A 20,159-nucleotide genomic window follows, 5' to 3' on the forward strand; every position below is an offset into this window, starting at 1 on the left:
TTTCAGTACCGGACTCAGTATCTGCTGAAGAGCAAGAAAGAAAGAAGAGCCGTTTGCCCATGCATATGACTACAGAAGGCGGCATCAGCTGTTTAACAATCGATCTTGCTAAGGCGTTAACTCATTGCGGGTTTGTCCTGACGCCTTTTCAGCATATAGTTAGACGTAAATGGCAGAAAGCGAGCAACGATACTAATAATGACAGCAATGATCAGAACAGCAACAACAGCAGTATTAGAGAGGCCTTAAGGCCATTATTATCCTCTCACATTCGATTTGTTCTGAAATGGATGTACTGTATCAACAAACAAGAACTACTTGACACAATGGAAGACCAAGATACTCTACGAGTTTTGTTTGTAGCTGTCCTATTTGATTTGCATGATTTGACTCAGGCTTGTGTCAATCGTTACACACGCAAACAGCTATGCTTGACCAGTATGATGCACGATCTCGAAACTATATGTCAATTGCCTCGTGGCCATTCTGCCTACTTACAACTTCGTGATGCTTCTCTTTTATTACTCTTCCGGTACGGGACTGAAAATGCAACTCTATTATCTACTCTACCTGTTGATTATATGGCAGATGTGTTAAGTGCAGACCCCCTCTTTGTATCTTCTGAGTTTGAGAGATATTGCTTGCTAAGAGCAGTGTTGATGGCTTATATGCAATCATTAGGGAAAATCACTTTCACACCAACAGGACCTGTAGATCAGGATCTCAAACGGCTTTCAGGATATGTTCGGCCTTTGCAACCCAAGTTTAAAAAGATACTCTCAGGTTTAAGCGATACGGCAACTACTTCATCTGATGATGCAACAACAGTTGAAAATACTTCATCTACATCCTCACCCAGTAATAACCAAAAACTTCAACAATCATCAAAGGCTGTCATTGAAAATTTATCGGCAGACACAGTTCGATCTCGCAAAAGAAAGCGCATTCCCTCTGCAGAATTAGAACGCGTTCTTCCTGAAGTGACAAAACGTCACACCTTGCATCGTCTCAGTTTCTCTGCGCTAGTGCCTTTTGAGAAGCTCGTCGCAGATGCGTCGTCAGGTGGGGTCATTAATAAAGCCACTGTTCTATCTTACTTACTACGTACGACAGTTCAATATAGTAATATGACATTTGAGCAGTTGACCTCTGTTCGACATGATGGCATTGTAGATGAAGGAATTGTTTTCCGTGCTTTATGGCAACGTGAAGCATTGGAAAGAGTATTGTTCCCTCTGACGTATCAACCACATCAACAAACTCAGGATATGCAGCATCAGCAGCAAAGGATCAGGCGAAATTCAACTTCCAGTTTGCATGATGATGACGGATACGATGAATCATCGATGACTGACGACGAACGTACTGCAGCCTTGAATGAGTATTTTGATGTGGATGATACAGATGCCCAAGAAAGACGACGCCGTTTATTATTGGGTACACCACGCTTTCGCTTTAGATCTTCTATATTCATCAATCCGCCCTCAGAAGAGAATGGTTGGGAATGCGAGGAAAAAGAGGTGACGACAGATGTGGATATGCATGCGTTTGACGATGACAATGACAGTAATAGTTCGCTCTGGTTAGCTTATGATGAGGAAACTAATACTAATAGTAAGGAAAGAGCTCTGGAGAAACCTTTGAGTAGCAGCCAAGGCGTTAATGAAGGCATTCAGCAGTTAGAAATTGGTCAGAATCAGTTAGACAAACCTCAACAGAGTTTTATTGTAACTGCGACTTCTGAATCATTAACAAACATCAGCACTAATGAAAACACCCAATTGTCCTTACTATTACCATCATCACCGCAGCAAAAACAAAAAACAATTCGCTACAAACTATATAGGAAAAACTTCTATTCGAAATCAGAAACTATTTTGGGTACTTCTTATCGAGTTCAAATTGAAGCCCAAGTCATGCCTCGGCATCGATTGCATATTAACGATGATCTGAATAAAGATGATGATGAGGAAGAAGATGATGTTCAATATTATGCAGACAGTGACCCCAACGATAATGTCTTGGTCTGTCGATTTGAATTACAACGCGGTAAGAGGCAAATTGTACAGCCTCCTCCACCGCTTGTCAAAATTAAGAAAGAGAAAGATACCCAACCAGCATCAAAAGCTAATACAGCAACTACTACTACAATTACTAAGACTAATACTAATACTCAGCCTACCACAAATACAGCTACAGCTAATATCCATACAAACTATACTAATAACAAAAAACCTAAGTCACAGATTCCCATCAGCACCAAAGCTATTCATCAAGCTAAAACCAATTCTGATGATGGAATTATCATTCCTGTTACACCACCACCCAAGAACGCGTCGTCTATCACTGTCCAGCAACCCCTTCCCAGCAATCAAAACAATAACACAGATAAGGGCAAAATTCATTATTGGATCTATTGTTTGAATCGTCATGAAGGGATTTTGGAAAATGACCGTATTGACCCAGAAGACCGCGTTTTAGTAGCTGTGACAGAACAGTGTGAAAGGGAAAATGGTGAACCTGGAGAGATGGGACCTGGATATGTAGGACAAGTATTGGTGGATGCAGATCTAAAGGAAGGTGTAACCGTTGATGTCACTGTTGCTTTGGAAATATTTGGCTTTCAAAAAGTCTAGAAACCGAAAGCGTTATCTACAGTGTGGGACAAATGTAAATGTAAAGTTAGCAAGTTAAAAAATTTTATAGTGATATGCTTCTATGTTCACGACAAAAATGTCAAGAAATAATAAAATAAACCGTAGCAAAAAAAAAAAAAAAAAAAAAAAAAATGGAAGTATTCAATGTGAGGTCGACAAATTAAGCAATAAACCAGCAAATGATCACGGAATGGTGATCGTCAAGGTATTCTTAGACGCCTTTTGGAAGAAAATTTTCGACAGACTTTATAGAACTTGCTTTTTCATTCTACTTGCACATCATTTGTTAACGTAGTTGCAGCAAAGCTTTCAGCTTAAACATTCTTTACATATGCTTATAATTCATAAAACTGATAAGCCTCATCCTCATAAGGAGCCAAGTTCGGAACAAGGACAACTGAACTTATTGGTATCTGAAGCCAAACGCGAAATATAATGTTTGATGGTTGTGTAAAACTTCTATTCTATCTTAACTTTCACATACAACGCTTAAAGTTTGATAGAAGGTAGACATTATATTAACTGCAGTTCGGGAAAACAGAAAAAAATCAGCAGTGACGTAATGAATGATCATAAATTGGCTTACTTGTTTAGATTATTGCTAGAACTGGGTACTTGATGAAGGAAAAGTTGTGCCTGCAACGATTGATTTTATCAAGGTAACAAGCTTATACTACAGAGTCAAAAGTCATATAGTCTGGATAATATTCCTCTAGAAGAAGGTGCTCAAAACTCGCTACCCTTTTTAAATTTTAAAAGTTCAACTTTTGACCGCTATGAAAGGCTTTTACAATATAAGCTTCGCCGAAAAAAACAATCAATTTGTCAAAGATCACAACATGCTAAGCGACGAGAAAAAGTACAACAAAGCAGATATCTACAAAGAAGAAAGTTAATGAATTCCTTATTCAAATTTGGAAGATTTTAAAGTAACTTAAGATTGTTTGTGTCTTTCAAAAACATCAATAGCAAGGTTCCTTTACCTATAATCAAAAAACGTTTCCGTTTGTCGCGTTAATCGAATGATCAAGAAGGATTCCCTTCAAATTTAAGGTTTGAAGTCGGCTGTAGAAGGCATATAGCATCGCAAGCATTGACAAAAAATGTAGACAGGTTTTAGTCACATGTGGTGCCAAATATACTCATCGCAGTTAAACTATGTTCTGCTTTACTACATCTTTATGTCAAAGTATGCCACGTCTACTTCTTACAAACTTGATTATAACATTTTTTTTACCAGTTATTAACCTTATTCATATTTATATTGCCGCATCAGGCACGTCTCGTTCATCAGGCTTATAATTTACTGATAAACACTGTTCAATTTCATAATAATTCTGTCTGAAAGTTCTGCTCGCTAATTAAAGCGAGAAATCTTCAAACTGAATATAAGCATTGTGATATACGATTACTATGATCACAATAATCACAATTATTAAAAATTGAAAATACAATGACAGCTTACACGCTTTAAAAACGCCTGGCCAACATATCTTGTGTTTTAATTGTTGTAGGCAACATTCTGAGCGTGAGGGTTGTCCTTGGAACGTAAAGGGAGCAGAAGAGACAAACACTTGTACTTGTGGTCGTATTGTGCGACAAAATGATAAGATTCGAAAACATGAGCGAAAAAAAAGATGAGACTGTTGTGTATTCATATCAATAGCAAACAAGTGCTGTACAAAGGAAATCAGTAGTTGAGAGAAATAGAGGATGGGTAAATCCAGCAAAGATGATAGAGCAGGTAAAACACACGATAACACAGTAAAGTCATAGTGAGAATAGGGAAAATACAAAGATCGATTAGGTATACGGTTAGGCAAAGAGCCAGAAGCTAGAGATGAACCAAATGGACGAAACGTGGAAGGCCAACATTCAAGAGTCAAGAGTCAAGTTACAGGTTCGTTTCCTTGGTGCCAATTTGTTTTTGATCACGTCCAAATACGCACTCGACAGTGTATCACAGCGCCGAGGCGTCAGATCATTTTCGCTAACCAAGCAATAGTCTCGGTACACTGATGCAACAAAAAGCAAGTTGTCCACATGTCCCATCAAATCCAGGAGATCACTTTTCTTCGTTGGATTGCGCAACCGAGCCAATTCTGTAACAGTGTATAAGAATGAAAATTCCAATTGCAACGTCAAAAACCTTAATGAGTTGCCTGTAACTTGAAAGGTCAGGACATTTCGCAAATTGTATCGATCAATTGCTTCTTTGCTAAAGATGCACAGCCGATAAAAATCTTTGGCAAGCAATGTGACTGAAACATTGTTGCTCTTTTTGACCTCTCCATAGGCGTTGGTGTACGAGAATCGGTATCCAGAGGATGCATACACGTCAATTTTGTAATCTGGTCGATCGATAGTGTCGTCAAATTCTTCTGGGATTATGTTTGAACAATGTGCAACTTTTGAGGGTTTCTTTGCTGACAAAAGGCCATGCATGAATGGATAGATATAGCTAGAAGTAAGATGTGCTTCAGAGAGTGGCTTCATGTCACAGTCTTATAGATACGAAAGTAAGGCCACTATTGCCATGATAACTGCACATTCATATTCCGTTGGTTTAATGGAATCTTGTGGCGAGGGAGAAACAATTGGCTCTGTGGTATTCGCTGGTTTTAACTATAAGATAAAATGTAAAGAATAACACAAGAGAGAATAAACACGAAAGCTTAACGAATCAAACCACCGTCTTTATTTCTCTTTCAAAAACAAACTAAAGAAAAAGAAAAGAAAATTAAGATTACTGCTATTAATAAAGACTTATTGTGTTTGCTGTTTTCGAAATGATTGTATCGGGAGCTATAGCTGACACTGATGTATTATGGTCAGATAATGTAGGATCCCAACAGTGCTGAAAAAAGCCCAAAATTTAAGTTTTCAGACGGCGTTTCTCTTCAGTTTTGGAAGAACAAAAAATACAGTGTTTTAGCTTCAACTTTACACTTTATACAAATTTTTGGACAATATTTATATTTAATTTAGATAATTTTATATTATTTTAGGATGAAATGGTATAATATTCTTGGACGATTCATTGAACAAATAATTGGAGACATTATTTTGAAGGTCAGTGGACATTTTTCAATTGATAGTGGCATTACGTTAAAGTACTACGAGACGTACTGAGTATTTTAGTGTGACAGTTTGATTTTTACAGGTAAGCGTCTCAATTTTTATGTAGTTCGATCTTGAAATTATAACTTAATTGTTTCAAAAATTTACTTCTTTCGTCTAGTTATATTGAGGCTTCGTCTAAACCCAAATTAAAAAACTGTAGCGCGAACACCTCTCCTTCTTTTACTTATTACTGATACTATTTAAACTATATTTAATATACCTATAATGGATTCGTCAAAATTAAAGACATATTTAATAGCTGGAATAAGTGTGATATGTTTGGTGACATTGTACATGCTGACCAGCAATACGATACCCACACCCGTTAACATTGCTGATCAGCTAAATCAACCTAGTGATATTAATAAATATACCAGCATAGACGAGAACAACAGTGATGTGTTATACCAATCATTTTCAAAACATCAAAATATATGTACATCTGATAGCTTTAATGAAGGAAAGTGGATACACCAAAGCGTTGGTTTAGATTCTTATACAGTTGACGGGATCAACTCATATAGTGGCTACCATTGCAATTGGGATTTCCCTCATCGCTGTTATAGACGAGACTCACCAGCCGAATTTAATAGAAGCAAAGCAATGTAAAATTTGTTGTAAAATTGTTAGGAATCAAAACCTTTAAAGTGGATTGTACGATTAACATGTATATTTGGATATCAGCATTGATTATAGCTGGCAACCGAATGATTGCATGGTCTTCCCCTTCGAAGCAACAAAATTTTCACGACATTTATCACAGAATCCACTTCTCCTTGTAGGAGACTCCATCACACAACTCATGTTTGAGAGTCTCTGGTGTCTATTAGGGCAAGATATGGTATCACAAGATAAAGATACAGGATTGTCAGGAGGCGATACGACGATGTGGATCAGTCAATTAGTGCATAAGGATATCAAGGAAGCTGGAGATATTGCAACAGACAAACCACCTGAGGCGAGCATAGCATATATTCGATCTGACTATTTGGTGAAATTGGATGATTTCAGCTTGATTAAACCGAATGAAGGTGAAGGATATCAGATTGGTGTTGGTAATAATTTCCCTTGGGTTCAAGCGCTACCGCGTTTTAGATATATAATGATCAACACAGTAAGTTTATTGTATATCTGATACAAAAGTGCATCGGATTAAGAACCCATCCCATACTTCTTTTCAAAGGGGCCGCATTGGCATCCTGACCTAAAGTGGGGTCCGAATAGAAACAGAGCAGAACTTTTAACAGCTTTCAAAAAGGCCATGAGAAAAGTATATAACTATTTAAAGAATCATATCCGCGATGATCAAATAGTTTGGGTTCGCAGCACTCCTTACGGACATGCCAACTGTTCACAGTACACAGCCCCCAGCGATCATATTATCAAACCTATGGGCAGAAAAAAGGAATATGAATGGGATATGTTTGAGAGTTTTGATTTTGCATGGAAAGAGATGATTGAGAAGGAGAATGACCCACGATTCCAATTTTTTAATGTTACGCTATCAAATTATCGAGGCGATGCTCACTCTTCTCCTGATAATGATTGCCTCCATACTTGCTTACCCGGTCCCGTGGATGACTGGAATAAGTTACTTTTTCATGAAGTAACAAAGCTAGTTGTCGAAAAGTATGAGAACTCATAGTTCTGCTTGAAAAAACATATACATACTAATTATATCTCCTTTTGTGCATTCGATCATTAAGATCATCATATTTATTGATTTTATAGATATATATATATTAAGCAGCTTTTTCTTCATTACTAAATATCAATGTAAAATAATTCAATGCTTTTTTCGAAAATAAATAAAAGTTGTCTTTTTTTCCTCATAGAGGCGATTGATAGACAATAGGGAAATCTGCGTCTAATGTGCCATTGTTTGGTGCAGCATCAACATTTAACAACTCAGTCAAAAAGCGATATACTTCGATATTGAAAAAGGGAGCCAAGATAGTGCCTGCTCTGTACTTGTTGTCTAATTTTGGTCCTTTGGCCAAGAAAATCCCTCTCATTTCATCCGCCAAATTATCATATCCATGGTTGCCTCCTTTCCTGAATTTTCCGCCTTTTTTTGCAATTTCGCTATGGGTAACAAATGTATAACCTACTTCTGGTATTGCTACGATAGGTGTGATGCGATCTGAATTTTTATAATGATATCTGTCGGGCATATCTTTTTTTAAATAGACTTCAAAGTGAGGTTTAAATACTGATTGAGTATAGTTGAACAGCTGATCATAGATCTTCTGTATGGTATCTGAGGAGGCATCGGGTGCTGGCCGTAAGTCAAGCAGTGGAAGCGCTTCTCGATTGCCGACATGCTTTAAAAGATCTTCAGAAAGGATGTCGTCGTAATAAATCAATTTCGAATCGTTGGTTTCTGCCATGCCATGGTCGCTGACAATAACGGTATGTACATGGTTTTCCAGATTTCTCTTTTTCAATTCTTCTCCAAGATAACCAATGACATCGTCAGCTTCTTTAATGTAGTCATTCAGCTGATATTCGTGTATTTGTTAAGACGCTGTTAGTATTATGCTTTTAGTAAGTGAGAGCGCAGATTCTTAAAGCATACCTTTGATCCATTAGGACCATTTCGATGTCCCTCCTGGTCTATTTGTGGCACATAAACAGTGATTATTTGAGGGCGATCATCGTATGGTAGATCTAACCATTTCAGTGTGATATCTATCTTTTCCTTAATGCCCATGGTGTCATTAAATCCTATAACTAGGTCTGGTGCAAACATATTTGCTTCCGCACCAGGCCACATGATGGATCCACTGCGTTTGTTATTGAATTTACATGTTGTCCATATCTGTTCATAAGAATCCCATCATATTAACAGATTATGTTTGACTGCTACATGGAAAAAAGAATAGTGACTTACAGATTGGCCTTTCCACCATTTCTGATCAGAGGTTATACTGCTATCTGTATGACTGAAAAAAGCATCAAAGGTAGGATCATAGAACAGATTCGCTACTATGCCATGGCTTTCGGGATACAATCCAGTGACAAGAGTCCAATGATTTGGAAATGTACTGGGCTATTCATATATGAAGTGCAATTGAAAGTCATTAAGCTCAGGCAGTTTTTAGGCACATTACAAACAACTTACTGGGAATACTGGATGCATGTACTTCGCCATAATACCATCACTGGCTATATACAAATGGATAAATGAGTTTAATGCTATCAATTTATGCAAGTATAAAAAATTCTTACCCAGTTGATTCATATGAGGAGTAATATTTCTTTCCATATAATCAGGTCTAAAACCATCCAATGATATTAAAATGACAGTAGAGGCAAAATACTCACTGCCATTATTATACAATCTTTCCATTCCCCGTTGCGTATGGCCCGACACATCTGATAGCTTCATCGCACCGAATTTGAAGAAGACAAAGAATAAGCCTATTGCGATACCAATACAAGCATACCTGAAGGTTGGACTATCCTATAAAGAGAAAGATTGAACAATTTATTGTAAGTATACTCTCATATGTCTGTAGTCATCATTTTTTTTTTTTTTTTTTGCATAGTCAGCTTCCAACCTGTGAATAGACCTGTCCATTATCGCCCCCTTCTTCGATGATGACAGCCCATTCATCGTCTGTATCCTCATCATCGTCTGAATCAGTTTGCTGTTCTTCTTTTGTCAATAGCTGAGCTTCTTCTTCCTCTTCTTCGGCACCGTCATAAGTGTCACGGTGTTGCCGACGCTGCTCAGTGATGGAGCTTGATTCACCAGAAAACGATCTGGTCATTTCATAAGCCTCTTCTCTGTCCCTCGACATATCTGTGTCAATTGTATCAATTTGGAGAAAGTGGAAATGAAAAATCTTTCAACTAGCCAAACAGGAAAACCCCCAAGTTTGGACGTTTGACACTCCCTAAAATCGTAAAGTAGAAAGTACAGACAATCCTCACACTTGGATATTGGTTGCACAGCTATGTTCGAATACGGTGCACTCCCTAAAGCTTAGATATGCATTCGAACATTGTCATCAGTCGAAACTAGCACTCAACTCAAAAGCGTTAAGATCCTTATAATCTTTGATCCAGTTGAAATGTAACTAATTGTACTACAGTACATGATTGTCCTTGACTTTTTTTTCATGTTCCCCTCTTAAAAGCACTTTTTGGCTCAGCAAAGAGTTTGAGAATGTGGGGTTTCGCTTTATTGTAGCAAACCTTACTAATGCACATGGGAGGTTTTTCAATATGAAATGGTTATCTGATAGACTTGTAAGTACATGATAGGTTGTTTTTAGAAAATTGACCGTTTTGCTTAGTGATTAAGTCTAAAAGGTGAAATTTCTACCAAGGCAAGAAGAAGAAACAAGAAAAATCCAAAAAAAAGCAGAACAGTTTAGGTCTGATCAACTGTAAGCCTTACCCTGTTATTGAATTCCTTTCCTTTCATCGAAGAAAATCATGCAACACGTATATTTCAATTACATATACAAACAGAGGCCTCGGAGAGCTATCGTCATTGCGATGTATTATATGTATGAAGTCGTAAGCATAAATCGAGTTCATAATTTATCAGTCTAAGTCCAAAAAGAATGTATTGATCTTAAGAATTTTTAACTGTGTAGTTGGCTTGGAACAATTACTGTAATATAATATCTCTATTGTAGTCTAAACGAAGAAAGGGACATTTTGCAACAGATACGTCATAATACTGTCCGTATCCATTATATCGTTTTTGTTTCTCGTACGCTTACTCTGATATTGTGTCTATCGCATACGATTTTCATGTTTTGAAATACCTCATGCGGAACAAAACAATCTTCCAATTCTATAGTTTTCAATTTGGTAGAGCAAACGAGCAAGTATACAATAACAATTCTATCCAATATCTGGATACCTTCTAATCGTAAATGCTCGATGCTAATTACTTGAAGACCTGTATCTTCTGTGAAGTCATCTGATGCAGATACCCAGATCTTTTCTTTCTTGTGAATGTTTTCTGCTGCTATTGAAAGTTTACTAATGTGCGGAAATGGCTCCAGCAGCTTATCAATGACCACATTTTGACGGCTAAATACCTTCATTTCGCTGAAAGAGCTAAGTTTTGCTATTTGGACATCCTTATCTCTTAAAGATTCTTCGAATCTGTTCTGCAGGGTTACATCACTCCTTTTAGCATATCGTATATAGGTGCTAGTTTGCATTGGTGTATGAGTAAAGCGTACGATTTCAGGCCTGTCCTTTGATATTATTGTTAATGCATTCCATTTGCTGTCATTGTTGATACAGAAAGCGAGCTGTTTTATAGCGTAGTCGGATAGTTGGTGCGTATCATAGCCGCTTAAACGAAATTCAGTCTGCCTTTTTAATCTAATTGTTTTAGGAAGCACATCGATCAAGGCCCTAGAACTTGCGGCAGCGGCTTCAGATTGACGATAATTGTGAATACCAACCGATAATTTGGTCAAATTAGGACAATGGTTTATTATAACAGGTAGCCATGCCGATTTGGAGTCTTCGATGTCCACATCTAATGTTTTTAACGACTGAAACATGCCATCCTGTGGTAATACAAATGGTTTATAATCGAGCATAGAGATATCGGGTGCATTTAGAATCTGTAGATTGGGGGCTTTTTCGGCAAGTTCAGCCAGGAACTTTCCACCTTCAGGAACAGCGTCATTAATCATGAAAGAAGCGTCAATGATATATAACCTGCGAAGCTGCGGCATGTAGGGTAAGTCGCCGCTTCCTTGGAGGACAAAGAACAACATTGTCACTCTATCTTTTATGGCATCGAGTACTTGTGCAGCACCTTTTGACCATTTGAGAAAGCGAAGTCCATTTAAACGTAGCCAGACTTTGCTAAAATCCAACTGTGCCGCATAGTTCCAAAATTGTTCACTATGAACTCCTAGTTCCCGCAAGTTGGCACATGAGTACGCTATTCGTTCAATGCTAGCAGCATCAATAATTTCCTCAACCTCTGAATTGCTATCAGCACCAAAGCTTAAAAATTGGATATGTTGACCGATATGCTCAACTTTGCTTAAAAACTGTTGTAGTTTACTCTTCGAATTGATTTCTACTTGTTCATGTAGTGCTTCAGCTACGGGCAGCTGCCAAGCTTTGCATACTGTGAGTGCGTTTAACTGATCGTTTGGATCTAAATATTTTACTATGATCTTCAGTATTTCGTATGGTAACTTTTTGTTGGGCATTGCAATTAAACGACCATTGGGAGACGAGCAAAGAGTATTGTTTTCTGGAGATGGATTATGATGAATATCAAAACTAACTTTGCATTATTTTGTTATGCATAAAATTCTTTTTAAAAAAAAAAGACCATCAAAAAGGTTAATTAATGAAATCAAATTTTATGACTGGTTTTTTTCAGGCATTGTTTGTACCTCTCTGATACCAACGAAATTTAAAAAACTTCAAGATGAGGGGCCGTATCATCCCAGACTTCCTCTACGTTACTGTTTCAATTCCAGCATGATTTGACAAAGGCCACGTATTCAATTCAAACTGACTTGACTCCCATAAAGTTTTAGAATACTTGATCGTAGGCATCAGTTTGGAGCAATTATACCAGCCCTTACCGTTCATTACGTGATAGCCCGTTGTTTCGAATGTATAGGCTATTAAATAGACATTGTCAATATTTTTGATTTATTTTTTCAAAGCTAAGAAAAAACGGACTACCTATGCCTCCTTTCCGTAGATGAAAACGAAATTAAAGAGTGAAATACCACAGCAAGAATCTGCATTATTTATTTATACCTTGCTTTTTTCTATCTCTTTGTATTGAGTGTAGAACAACGGCCTCAACTATTACAACATGAATATCGATTTGTAGTGATTGCAATATTCTCTAGAACCGTAATTCAATGTCTGCAGAAAATATAATTGCTGTTTCTTCCAATAGTCGAGAAGAGCATGACAATCACACCAACTCTTTCACGTATAACAACAAGGCGTGGCATTAAACTACAGACGTCTTTTCTGTAAAAAACTTGGAGAGCCTGGATAAGTGGTTATTATTTTGCGAAAGCTGTCTGAAAATACGCTCTAATCTATCTTCTATTTTATACAACAGTGTGCGTTTCTAAGTCTAAATAGGGTATTGCACGGGCCGCTTTGCATTCAAGCTATGCTAAATTCTCAACATTAATAAAGTTATTACAGAAAGGGGAGCCCAAATGCACCTGTTTTCCATTCTATGTGAGCATTTTTAGGAAATAGGGGATATAGTAAGGCATTCAGTGATCAATGAAAGCTATCAGCTACACGCGAAATCGGTTAAAACCTGCAATGCGATACATTACTGCAAAGTCAGCCGTATATATATCAGTCAAATTTCCTCTGACTCTTCGTAAAACTTTCTTAAACATAATATTGTATGTTATTACGTTTGGACGTATTGGGGACCACAGCAATGCCCAATGAAAAGCTATTACGCATTGCCTGATAAGCATACAGCTATACCAGTATTTTATTCATAAAAAGGGTTTGTTATAACCCCATGGGTTTTCGTTCCTGCTTACAGTTGTGACACCGAATTTGTTAATCGCTTATGTATCAGAGACGTTGTAATTGGGCCTTTAAAAACAGTATCATCTTTGGAAGAACCGTATGTTTTCTTACATTGATGCATGAATTGACATTGATGTATACTTCGTTTATAATAAACCTTATAATAGATTCATATAACTTCTTCTGTTGTAGCGTTTTCAGGAATGTCATCTACCAGTCAAACGGTTATAAGGAATCGACCTGTGCCTTTTTTTTTTCGTCGTATTGATCTGGAGTTGAAATAAAGCGTGTGTTTTTTTTTTGTCAAATCAGCATAGAACCAAATAAAGTAAAAAGAAGTAAGAAGAATGAAGGATCAACAAATTTTGATGTGCATACAAATCTGCAGAAGCAACCATTGTGAAATGGCAAAGCAAACAAAGCTACAAATTTATAACCCTTATTCACTAGAAGGTTTAAATTTTTCTTCGCTGAAAGCAGTTACACTAAGTAATCTCGTTTATAAAACGAAATGGTTTGTCCTTTAAGGAAAATATGAGTGTACATGTGTCTAACTTTCCTTATTTATAAGGATATTTTTGTTGAGGGAAAAAGTTAGAGTCATCTAGGAATGATAGTAGTTAGAGCAATTTAACTGTAAGAGCCGTAGTAATAGAACATGAAATATGTTCATGAGTTGGAGTTAAAGCACAAGACGGACAGAAAAGTCTGAAGAAATGATGAGGTAATAACAGTGTGACAAAACGCACTTATACTTTAGTAAGGGGCAGTCTTGCTCCATAAGCCGCATCACAAATTCTCCAAAAGTAATCCATGCGCGCACACTTTTTTTTTTTTTTTTTTTTCTTTTGCACCTCTTCTCTTTTATTCTATTGTTACTCTTCTATTTCATTTCTCAATCATTTGCTGCTGGCCAACAGAAATTCAAATACGAACAAATTTAAATTCTTTGCTTAGTCGCAAACAACAAAACAATAAAATAAAAAAAAAAAAAGATAAAAGATTCGATACATTAAGCACACACACACACACTTTATCAACTTTCATACCGAACTCACTATTATTCAATGGAACCTGTGAACGGTGTCCCTGTTTTTGAGTCGGATCCCAGCTTGATATACTCAGGTCTGGATGTTGAGCCAACATGGTTTAGTGCACAAGGTGGCGTCTACAAATGCTATGAACGTTCGACGAATAGACCAGTGGCCATAAAGAAATATCTGGTAGAAGAGAATCACCCTTATGATGAGGACATGTTCGTCATGCCAAAAGAACTTGTCGAGAACGAAATTTACACAATGACAAAGTGTGTCCACCCCAACATTTTGAAACTGTTGGCAGTACACCTTCATAAAGAATTTGTCTATTTGATTCTACCACTCTGCACAGGTGGTTCCTTACAACAATATGTATTTGAACATCCTTTGACTGTCGGCCAGCTTGTCCATATCATCACTTCCGTAAGCATTTATACACAGCAGTCTTAACAAGCAACGCAACTCTTTGTCCCTTAGAGTTTTTTGGTTTTTTTTTGTTCAACAATTTTTTTTTTCCCGCTTTAGATTGCTTCAGGATTGGCAAAAGTGCATGCACAAGGATACATCCATAGAGATATCAAATGTGATAATATTTTTTTAGACGAAGAATCGAATAGTATTGTTATAGGTATATATCCTTAATAATATTATCTATACAACAAACGTGTTTTGTGTAAGTACTAATGACAGTTTATCAATACCATTGTCTATGTCATTTCCAAAAAAAAAAGGTGATTTTGGTGTTGTTTCTATCTCCCCCACAGCAGATTCCAGTGTCGAGGAGGCCGGAGTTGTTTTGTTTTGGTCACCTGAACTAGTGCAGCAAAAAATCGTGAATTCCAAGGTCGATATTTGGGCATTGGGCATAGTTATCTTGGAGGTCTTGAATGGAGGGAAAGCACCTTATGAAGATGAGAATTTGGAAGAAGACGAGGTAAGCATAAAGTTTTCTTTTTTGCAATCAACACAGGCAAAGGGACGATTTTGAATTGTAATAACAACGTTTCAAATTGCCTGTTATAGATTAAACAGAGAATATTAAGAGTAGGCAGACCTGCTTACCCTGATCATTTACCTGCTTCGTTAGTAGATCTCTTAGATCATTGTCTTGATATTAACCCACGTACCAGATACTCAGCCATCAATATACTCGAGGTAACTCAACTATATTTTTATGTGTCATTCATACAAACATCAGTTGGTTATCATTTATGATGTCTTTTCAAGGAACTTAATTTACTCCTCTTTAATTTTTGCTACGAATTAGCATCCTTTTGTAAGGGATTTTAAGCCTGAACTGTTATTCCCTGCTACACAACTTGATCATGAAGTTTCATCACAATCAGACTCTGACCCATCTGACATGATGCAGGATATTGAAGAAGAACAAGATTCACATATGCTCGCAACAGTCCACCACAAGAAAGAACAGCCAGTGCATATCATCGCAGAAGATCTGCAACAACACTGTCATAATGATACTACTACACCTGTTGTATTACCTCATTCTTTACCACCGCCTGCTATCTCTACAGCCGTTAATAATATCAGCAGCATTAAAAAACCACTGTCACCAACCGCAGCTAAATGTCGATTGCCTGTACCATCATTTTCTGTTAATAAGACAGTATCAGTAGCTATACCTGTACGGGAAAAGATAGCAAACGTCATACGTAAGCGGCAATCGATGACTGACCAAAATCGTAGCCAGGGCTGCAGAATTCCTATGCTGACCGCTCAACCTTTCATTGAACCTCTAATTGAAGAGCTGGATACTTCAGAGAGATTCAAGCAGCAGCAATATGGAATAAGTCCAAGAACAAAGTCATGCAACAAATCTATCAAACCAGCATCCAATTCTCGAATAAATACACATTTAGCACAACAAAAGCGGTATAACACTACTACTACCACTACAGCATCTTCTGAGGTCTTGTTACGTAAACCGTTAACCAATAATGGCAATAAATTGTCGCCTGCTTCTCATGTTGAACAACAGCAGCAAAAAACTGTGGCAGCATCCATAAAAGCAAACAAACAAAAGTTCTTACTGAAACAGCAGCAACAGCAGCAACAGCAGCAACAACAACAACAATCTAATCGAACTGTGCTCTCTGAAAAATCCAATATACGTCCACCAAGGATTAATATGATCGGCTCCGGCTTGACGCCCCCAAAGACCAGACGAGAATTGACATCTAAGCCTTCCATCTACCGTAAGCGCTTACCCACAAGTAATGACAGTAGAACAGCTAGACTGATGATGGGACTGAGTACAGGAAGCCGTAGACAATCTTACAAACAAAGAGAAGAAGCAGTAACGGCCAATGCGAGTGATAGTAGCACTAATAGTAAGTTAGCCACTCCTCCTTCTATAAACCATCGATTTGGAAGGATATTCGATAGTAAATTAAAAGCACCGACGACGATTACCACTTCAATTACAACAACAAGCGCTCTGAATAGAACAGATAGAAAGCGACCCGTCTCATTTGCTGCCTCATCATCCACATTTTCCAATAGGGTCTACTCAGAAGTTCATCTACACCAACAATCTAAACCTATACCCGGCACAACAACAGTCATCAATAGCAATGAAACGTCTTCCAAAGGCGATAGATACAAGAGACAATCTGTACCTGCTCCCTTATCAGAGTCAATGAATGATATCCGTAGTAAAACATTAATAGCGACTAGCATAGCTAATAATGGTCGAAAAGCTCCATCAAAAGCAAATGACTCACATACAGCAGCAGTAGGTAATACTAGGAGCAGTGGTAATAATAACAGTAGTAGTAACAACAAACACCAAGCAGCACTTCGTGTCCATTAAATTATTGGCGCTTCTATTTTTTTCTCGATATTTAGCATTTAGCCAGTCATTTATCCATCTATCAATTCATATCTTAGCTTTCAATTATTGATAACACACGCATTTCTATATGTAAATAGGCATATGAATTCGTAATTTTATACCCTCTTTACTCACTCAGACTCCTCCCCTTCGCTTACCCTTATAATGAAAAAGTATGAATAAAACTTTGTTTAAATCATTATCGACATTTTCATTTGTATTGGCAATATCTATTTGGCCACTTGAAGTTCAGGACTACTATAGTAATAAAGGAAGACTTTAAGATATCCAAAAGCATTACCTAAAATGCGATGCAATGGTTAACTGCATAATAAAAAAGCTTAATGAAATAAATTACATGTATTTTCTGTGGTTCTAGTACCGCAGTACACGAATAACACATGTCTCTTTACAAAAGAATGAAATGCATTGCTAGCTGCTTCACCTTTTAATAGCTATTTTCAGGAAGCCCTCATTTACTACATCAATACATGACCACAGTAATTTTTATAGGGGATACTGTAAAGGCAATGGTAAAAGTAATTGACCATATCGGGGAAAGGAGATAGAAGAGCTTGCTCATTATCTCATTCTTATGAGTTATATTCGACACAAATTTGTTGACGTTTGTGAGTCCCTCTCATGTTTAACTTGAAAAATTTGGTTAACCGAACTTGATAACGATTGCCATTCCCGCCATTATTTTTTGATATACGGCTATAGAATAGACAAGAATAATATCAGCACAGAATGAGAACCACACGGCACAAATTAGAAGTTTTGCCCATACGTTCATTGGCCTTCAGTTGAGGATCAATAATCTTTCTCGATGCCTTTTGTATTCTGCTTCAAGTATCCTGTTATACACTTTTTTCATCGCACAGCAACAGGAATCGAAGCTAACAATAATAAGAGAATAATCGTCTGTGCGAAAGGTTTTATGCGTTATAACACTTTCTTAAACCATAAGGGGACCGATTCATCCCATGTTCCTTATTCTAAAATGGGTATTACCATACATATTTGACCGCTTGCTTCCTTAAGTAATTGCTTCTGACAGTCTTTAATTACACTTGACATGGACTACAACAGCATATGGCAATAAAATTCAAATTATGCCTTTCGCTTATTAGTTCCTTTATAAGATCATTTCAATAGTAGAAGTTCTGCTACAAAAGCATAAAACACAGTGCTTCATGACTATTCCTATACTACTGCTTATAACAATGATGACTAACACTTTCTGTATGGCGCATATGACTGTTTCAAACAAAAAACCCCAACTTAACTTCGTATTGTATTTCAACTATACGATACTGTTGAACCCTTCTATTGGAATGCTTCCTATTGCCTTCATCATCTTACCGATAGACGTTTTTGCATAAAAATAAAGCAAATCGTAAACAAAGACACGAAAACTTTTTTTAATTATTGAAAGTAAAATAGTAGTAAAGTATGCAGTTTATAATTCTATAGTACAATTGAAGATTGAATCCACTGGTATACAATCAATAAACGTCTTCTGTTCGTTTATTGATACCAAATATTCTCACTTGATGCATGGATGGTAATTTCGCAATCAGCACTATTACCAGTGAACAGAAGTTGATGGCGAATTGTACCATATCATAATGTGTGTAGTGTGTACTTAATAAAAATCTATGAATTGCATGATATTTGTGTTACTTCTTGTAACTTGTGCCTACATGTATGCAAGTCTGGAGGAGGCTTTTCTTTTTTTTTTTTTTTTTTTATACTCTACTTACAGTATAATAGGTACCATTACTAAAAACTTTCTCGTTGCTGTGAATTGAACGCCATCATCGATTTGTTCCCAAACTGTTAAACCGTCATATGCTCCATTGATATTGTTTAATGTTGGTAGTCCTTGCAACCAATGGAACATTACAAAATGCCCCTATAGAATAGCAAATGATTAGGTCTTATATGTTCTGAATCTGTAATCTGCTTACTATGTATTGTTCTTTCCCCCAATAATAGTGGGTTGATGGTTTACAGCATTAAAAGTTAGATTTGTTAATGTCCAGCTGGTTTCTGACGAAATGAAAGGTATCAATGAATATAGCACTTTGATAGCCACGGCAACAAAAACGGTTGTGATCCAAGCTCCTGTAGTGATAAAATTTCTCTTGTTTAGTATTTCAAAAGTGTCTATCTAAAGACGATGCTGAATGCCATTTCGAACCTTTGTAGCTCATCCAATTTGTTGTATAATTTAGCTGATTTGGAGCTGAATCTCTATCCAAATTGAATTGTGCTTTCCTTTCCTTTACGTTCGACATAATCTTTATTTTTCTTATTCAAAACTTTCTTTCTTTCAATATTTTGTGAGTAGTATATCCATAGCCCTTGTAGGCACAATAAATCGATGAAAATAGGAATGACAAGCAACAAACAAAAAGAGGTTCAGAAATTAAAAATAAAAAAATATTACATAACTACGCTGAGCATTATTTTATTTACGATCGGATAAGCCTAAACCGAGGAAAAGTACACAGACAATTTCCAATGCCTTTTGACATTTAGTTTCAGAACAAAATTTTAACACCCCAAAAAGCAAGTGGTGGCGGGGGCAGAAAAATAAGCATGATATGAGTTGATCATGTGTTGTACACACATATAGCAATAAGAAATAAAAAGAAACGAACAGTTGTTTATACTAAAGCACAGTTGAACAATATTCACTCGCGAGCCATGATGAATAAAAACTGTTACATTATTTTCGAAATTTGATCTCTTGGGTTGAATGTATTCCTCCGTATTATTCTAATTTGCCCTTTTGCTCTACATATTATACAGTTATGCGCAGTAGGTTGCTACTTTGTCATCCATTCGAAGGATAATATGTTGTACTATTGCATATTGTCTCTAATGCCATGAAATGGAGCGTTTTCCTCGCCCAGAGGCCATTCGTTCATGCTTCTGATAATTTTTAGTGCGGCC

The 20,159-nt window shown here is 36.9% G+C and overlaps 8 protein-coding genes across 8 annotated transcripts; 4 read left to right on the forward strand and 4 right to left on the reverse strand.

Annotated features, from left to right (window-relative positions):
* Positions 1 to 1,127: 1,127 nt before the first annotated feature.
* On the forward strand, positions 1,128 to 2,636 carry BDF20DRAFT_826022 (uncharacterized protein; the record flags this gene model as incomplete). Its single annotated transcript, XM_053078027.1, has 4 exons — positions 1,128 to 1,240; positions 1,313 to 1,582; positions 1,847 to 2,001; positions 2,389 to 2,636. 4 exons carry the CDS (start codon positions 1,128 to 1,130, stop codon positions 2,634 to 2,636), a joined length of 786 nt encoding a protein of 261 aa, XP_052933060.1.
* Positions 2,637 to 4,532: 1,896 nt separating this feature from the next.
* On the reverse strand, positions 4,533 to 5,153 carry BDF20DRAFT_916195 (uncharacterized protein; the record flags this gene model as incomplete). The annotated part of the gene is made up of 1 exon (XM_053084422.1): positions 4,533 to 5,153. The coding sequence occupies one exon, from the start codon at positions 5,151 to 5,153 to the stop codon at positions 4,533 to 4,535; it is 621 nt and encodes a 206-aa protein (XP_052933061.1).
* An 852-nt stretch (positions 5,154 to 6,005) lies between these two features.
* On the forward strand, positions 6,006 to 7,425 carry BDF20DRAFT_838745 (GDSL/SGNH-like acyl-esterase family found in Pmr5 and Cas1p-domain-containing protein; the record flags this gene model as incomplete). The annotated part of the gene is made up of 3 exons (XM_053079201.1): positions 6,006 to 6,385; positions 6,465 to 6,894; positions 6,964 to 7,425. 3 exons carry the CDS (start codon positions 6,006 to 6,008, stop codon positions 7,423 to 7,425), a joined length of 1,272 nt encoding a protein of 423 aa, XP_052933062.1.
* A 184-nt stretch (positions 7,426 to 7,609) lies between these two features.
* On the reverse strand, positions 7,610 to 9,132 carry BDF20DRAFT_826021 (alkaline-phosphatase-like protein; the record flags this gene model as incomplete). The annotated part of the gene is made up of 5 exons (XM_053078026.1): positions 7,610 to 8,281; positions 8,359 to 8,601; positions 8,674 to 8,832; positions 8,905 to 8,948; positions 9,012 to 9,132. The coding sequence occupies 5 exons, from the start codon at positions 9,130 to 9,132 to the stop codon at positions 7,610 to 7,612; spliced, it is 1,239 nt and encodes a 412-aa protein (XP_052933063.1).
* Positions 9,133 to 10,337: 1,205 nt separating this feature from the next.
* BDF20DRAFT_990644 (uncharacterized protein) lies at positions 10,338 to 12,377 on the reverse strand (the record flags this gene model as incomplete). The annotated part of the gene is made up of 3 exons (XM_053085325.1): positions 10,338 to 10,433; positions 10,520 to 12,063; positions 12,302 to 12,377. The coding sequence occupies 3 exons, from the start codon at positions 12,375 to 12,377 to the stop codon at positions 10,338 to 10,340; spliced, it is 1,716 nt and encodes a 571-aa protein (XP_052933064.1).
* A 663-nt stretch (positions 12,378 to 13,040) lies between these two features.
* Positions 13,041 to 13,572, forward strand: BDF20DRAFT_838748 (uncharacterized protein; the record flags this gene model as incomplete). Its single annotated transcript, XM_053079202.1, has 3 exons — positions 13,041 to 13,143; positions 13,278 to 13,401; positions 13,497 to 13,572. 3 exons carry the CDS (start codon positions 13,041 to 13,043, stop codon positions 13,570 to 13,572), a joined length of 303 nt encoding a protein of 100 aa, XP_052933065.1.
* A 799-nt stretch (positions 13,573 to 14,371) lies between these two features.
* BDF20DRAFT_916199 (kinase-like domain-containing protein) lies at positions 14,372 to 17,174 on the forward strand (the record flags this gene model as incomplete). Its single annotated transcript, XM_053084423.1, has 5 exons — positions 14,372 to 14,764; positions 14,867 to 14,969; positions 15,073 to 15,275; positions 15,365 to 15,496; positions 15,609 to 17,174. The coding sequence occupies 5 exons, from the start codon at positions 14,372 to 14,374 to the stop codon at positions 17,172 to 17,174; spliced, it is 2,397 nt and encodes a 798-aa protein (XP_052933066.1).
* Positions 17,175 to 18,503: 1,329 nt separating this feature from the next.
* Positions 18,504 to 19,692, reverse strand: BDF20DRAFT_890969 (ORMDL family-domain-containing protein). Its single transcript, XM_053082216.1, has 4 exons — positions 19,402 to 19,692; positions 19,213 to 19,325; positions 18,962 to 19,113; positions 18,504 to 18,854 (listed from the first exon to the last, which is right to left on the reverse strand). The coding sequence occupies exons 1-4, from the start codon at positions 19,496 to 19,498 to the stop codon at positions 18,704 to 18,706; spliced, it is 513 nt and encodes a 170-aa protein (XP_052933067.1). The 5' UTR covers positions 19,499 to 19,692; the 3' UTR covers positions 18,504 to 18,703.
* Positions 19,693 to 20,159: the final 467 nt, after the last annotated feature.

This window comes from Mycotypha africana, assembly GCF_025528875.1.
Source record: "Mycotypha africana strain NRRL 2978 chromosome Unknown BDF20scaffold_10, whole genome shotgun sequence".
In the NCBI taxonomy this organism is placed as follows: Eukaryota; Fungi; Mucoromycota; class Mucoromycetes; order Mucorales; family Mycotyphaceae; genus Mycotypha; species Mycotypha africana.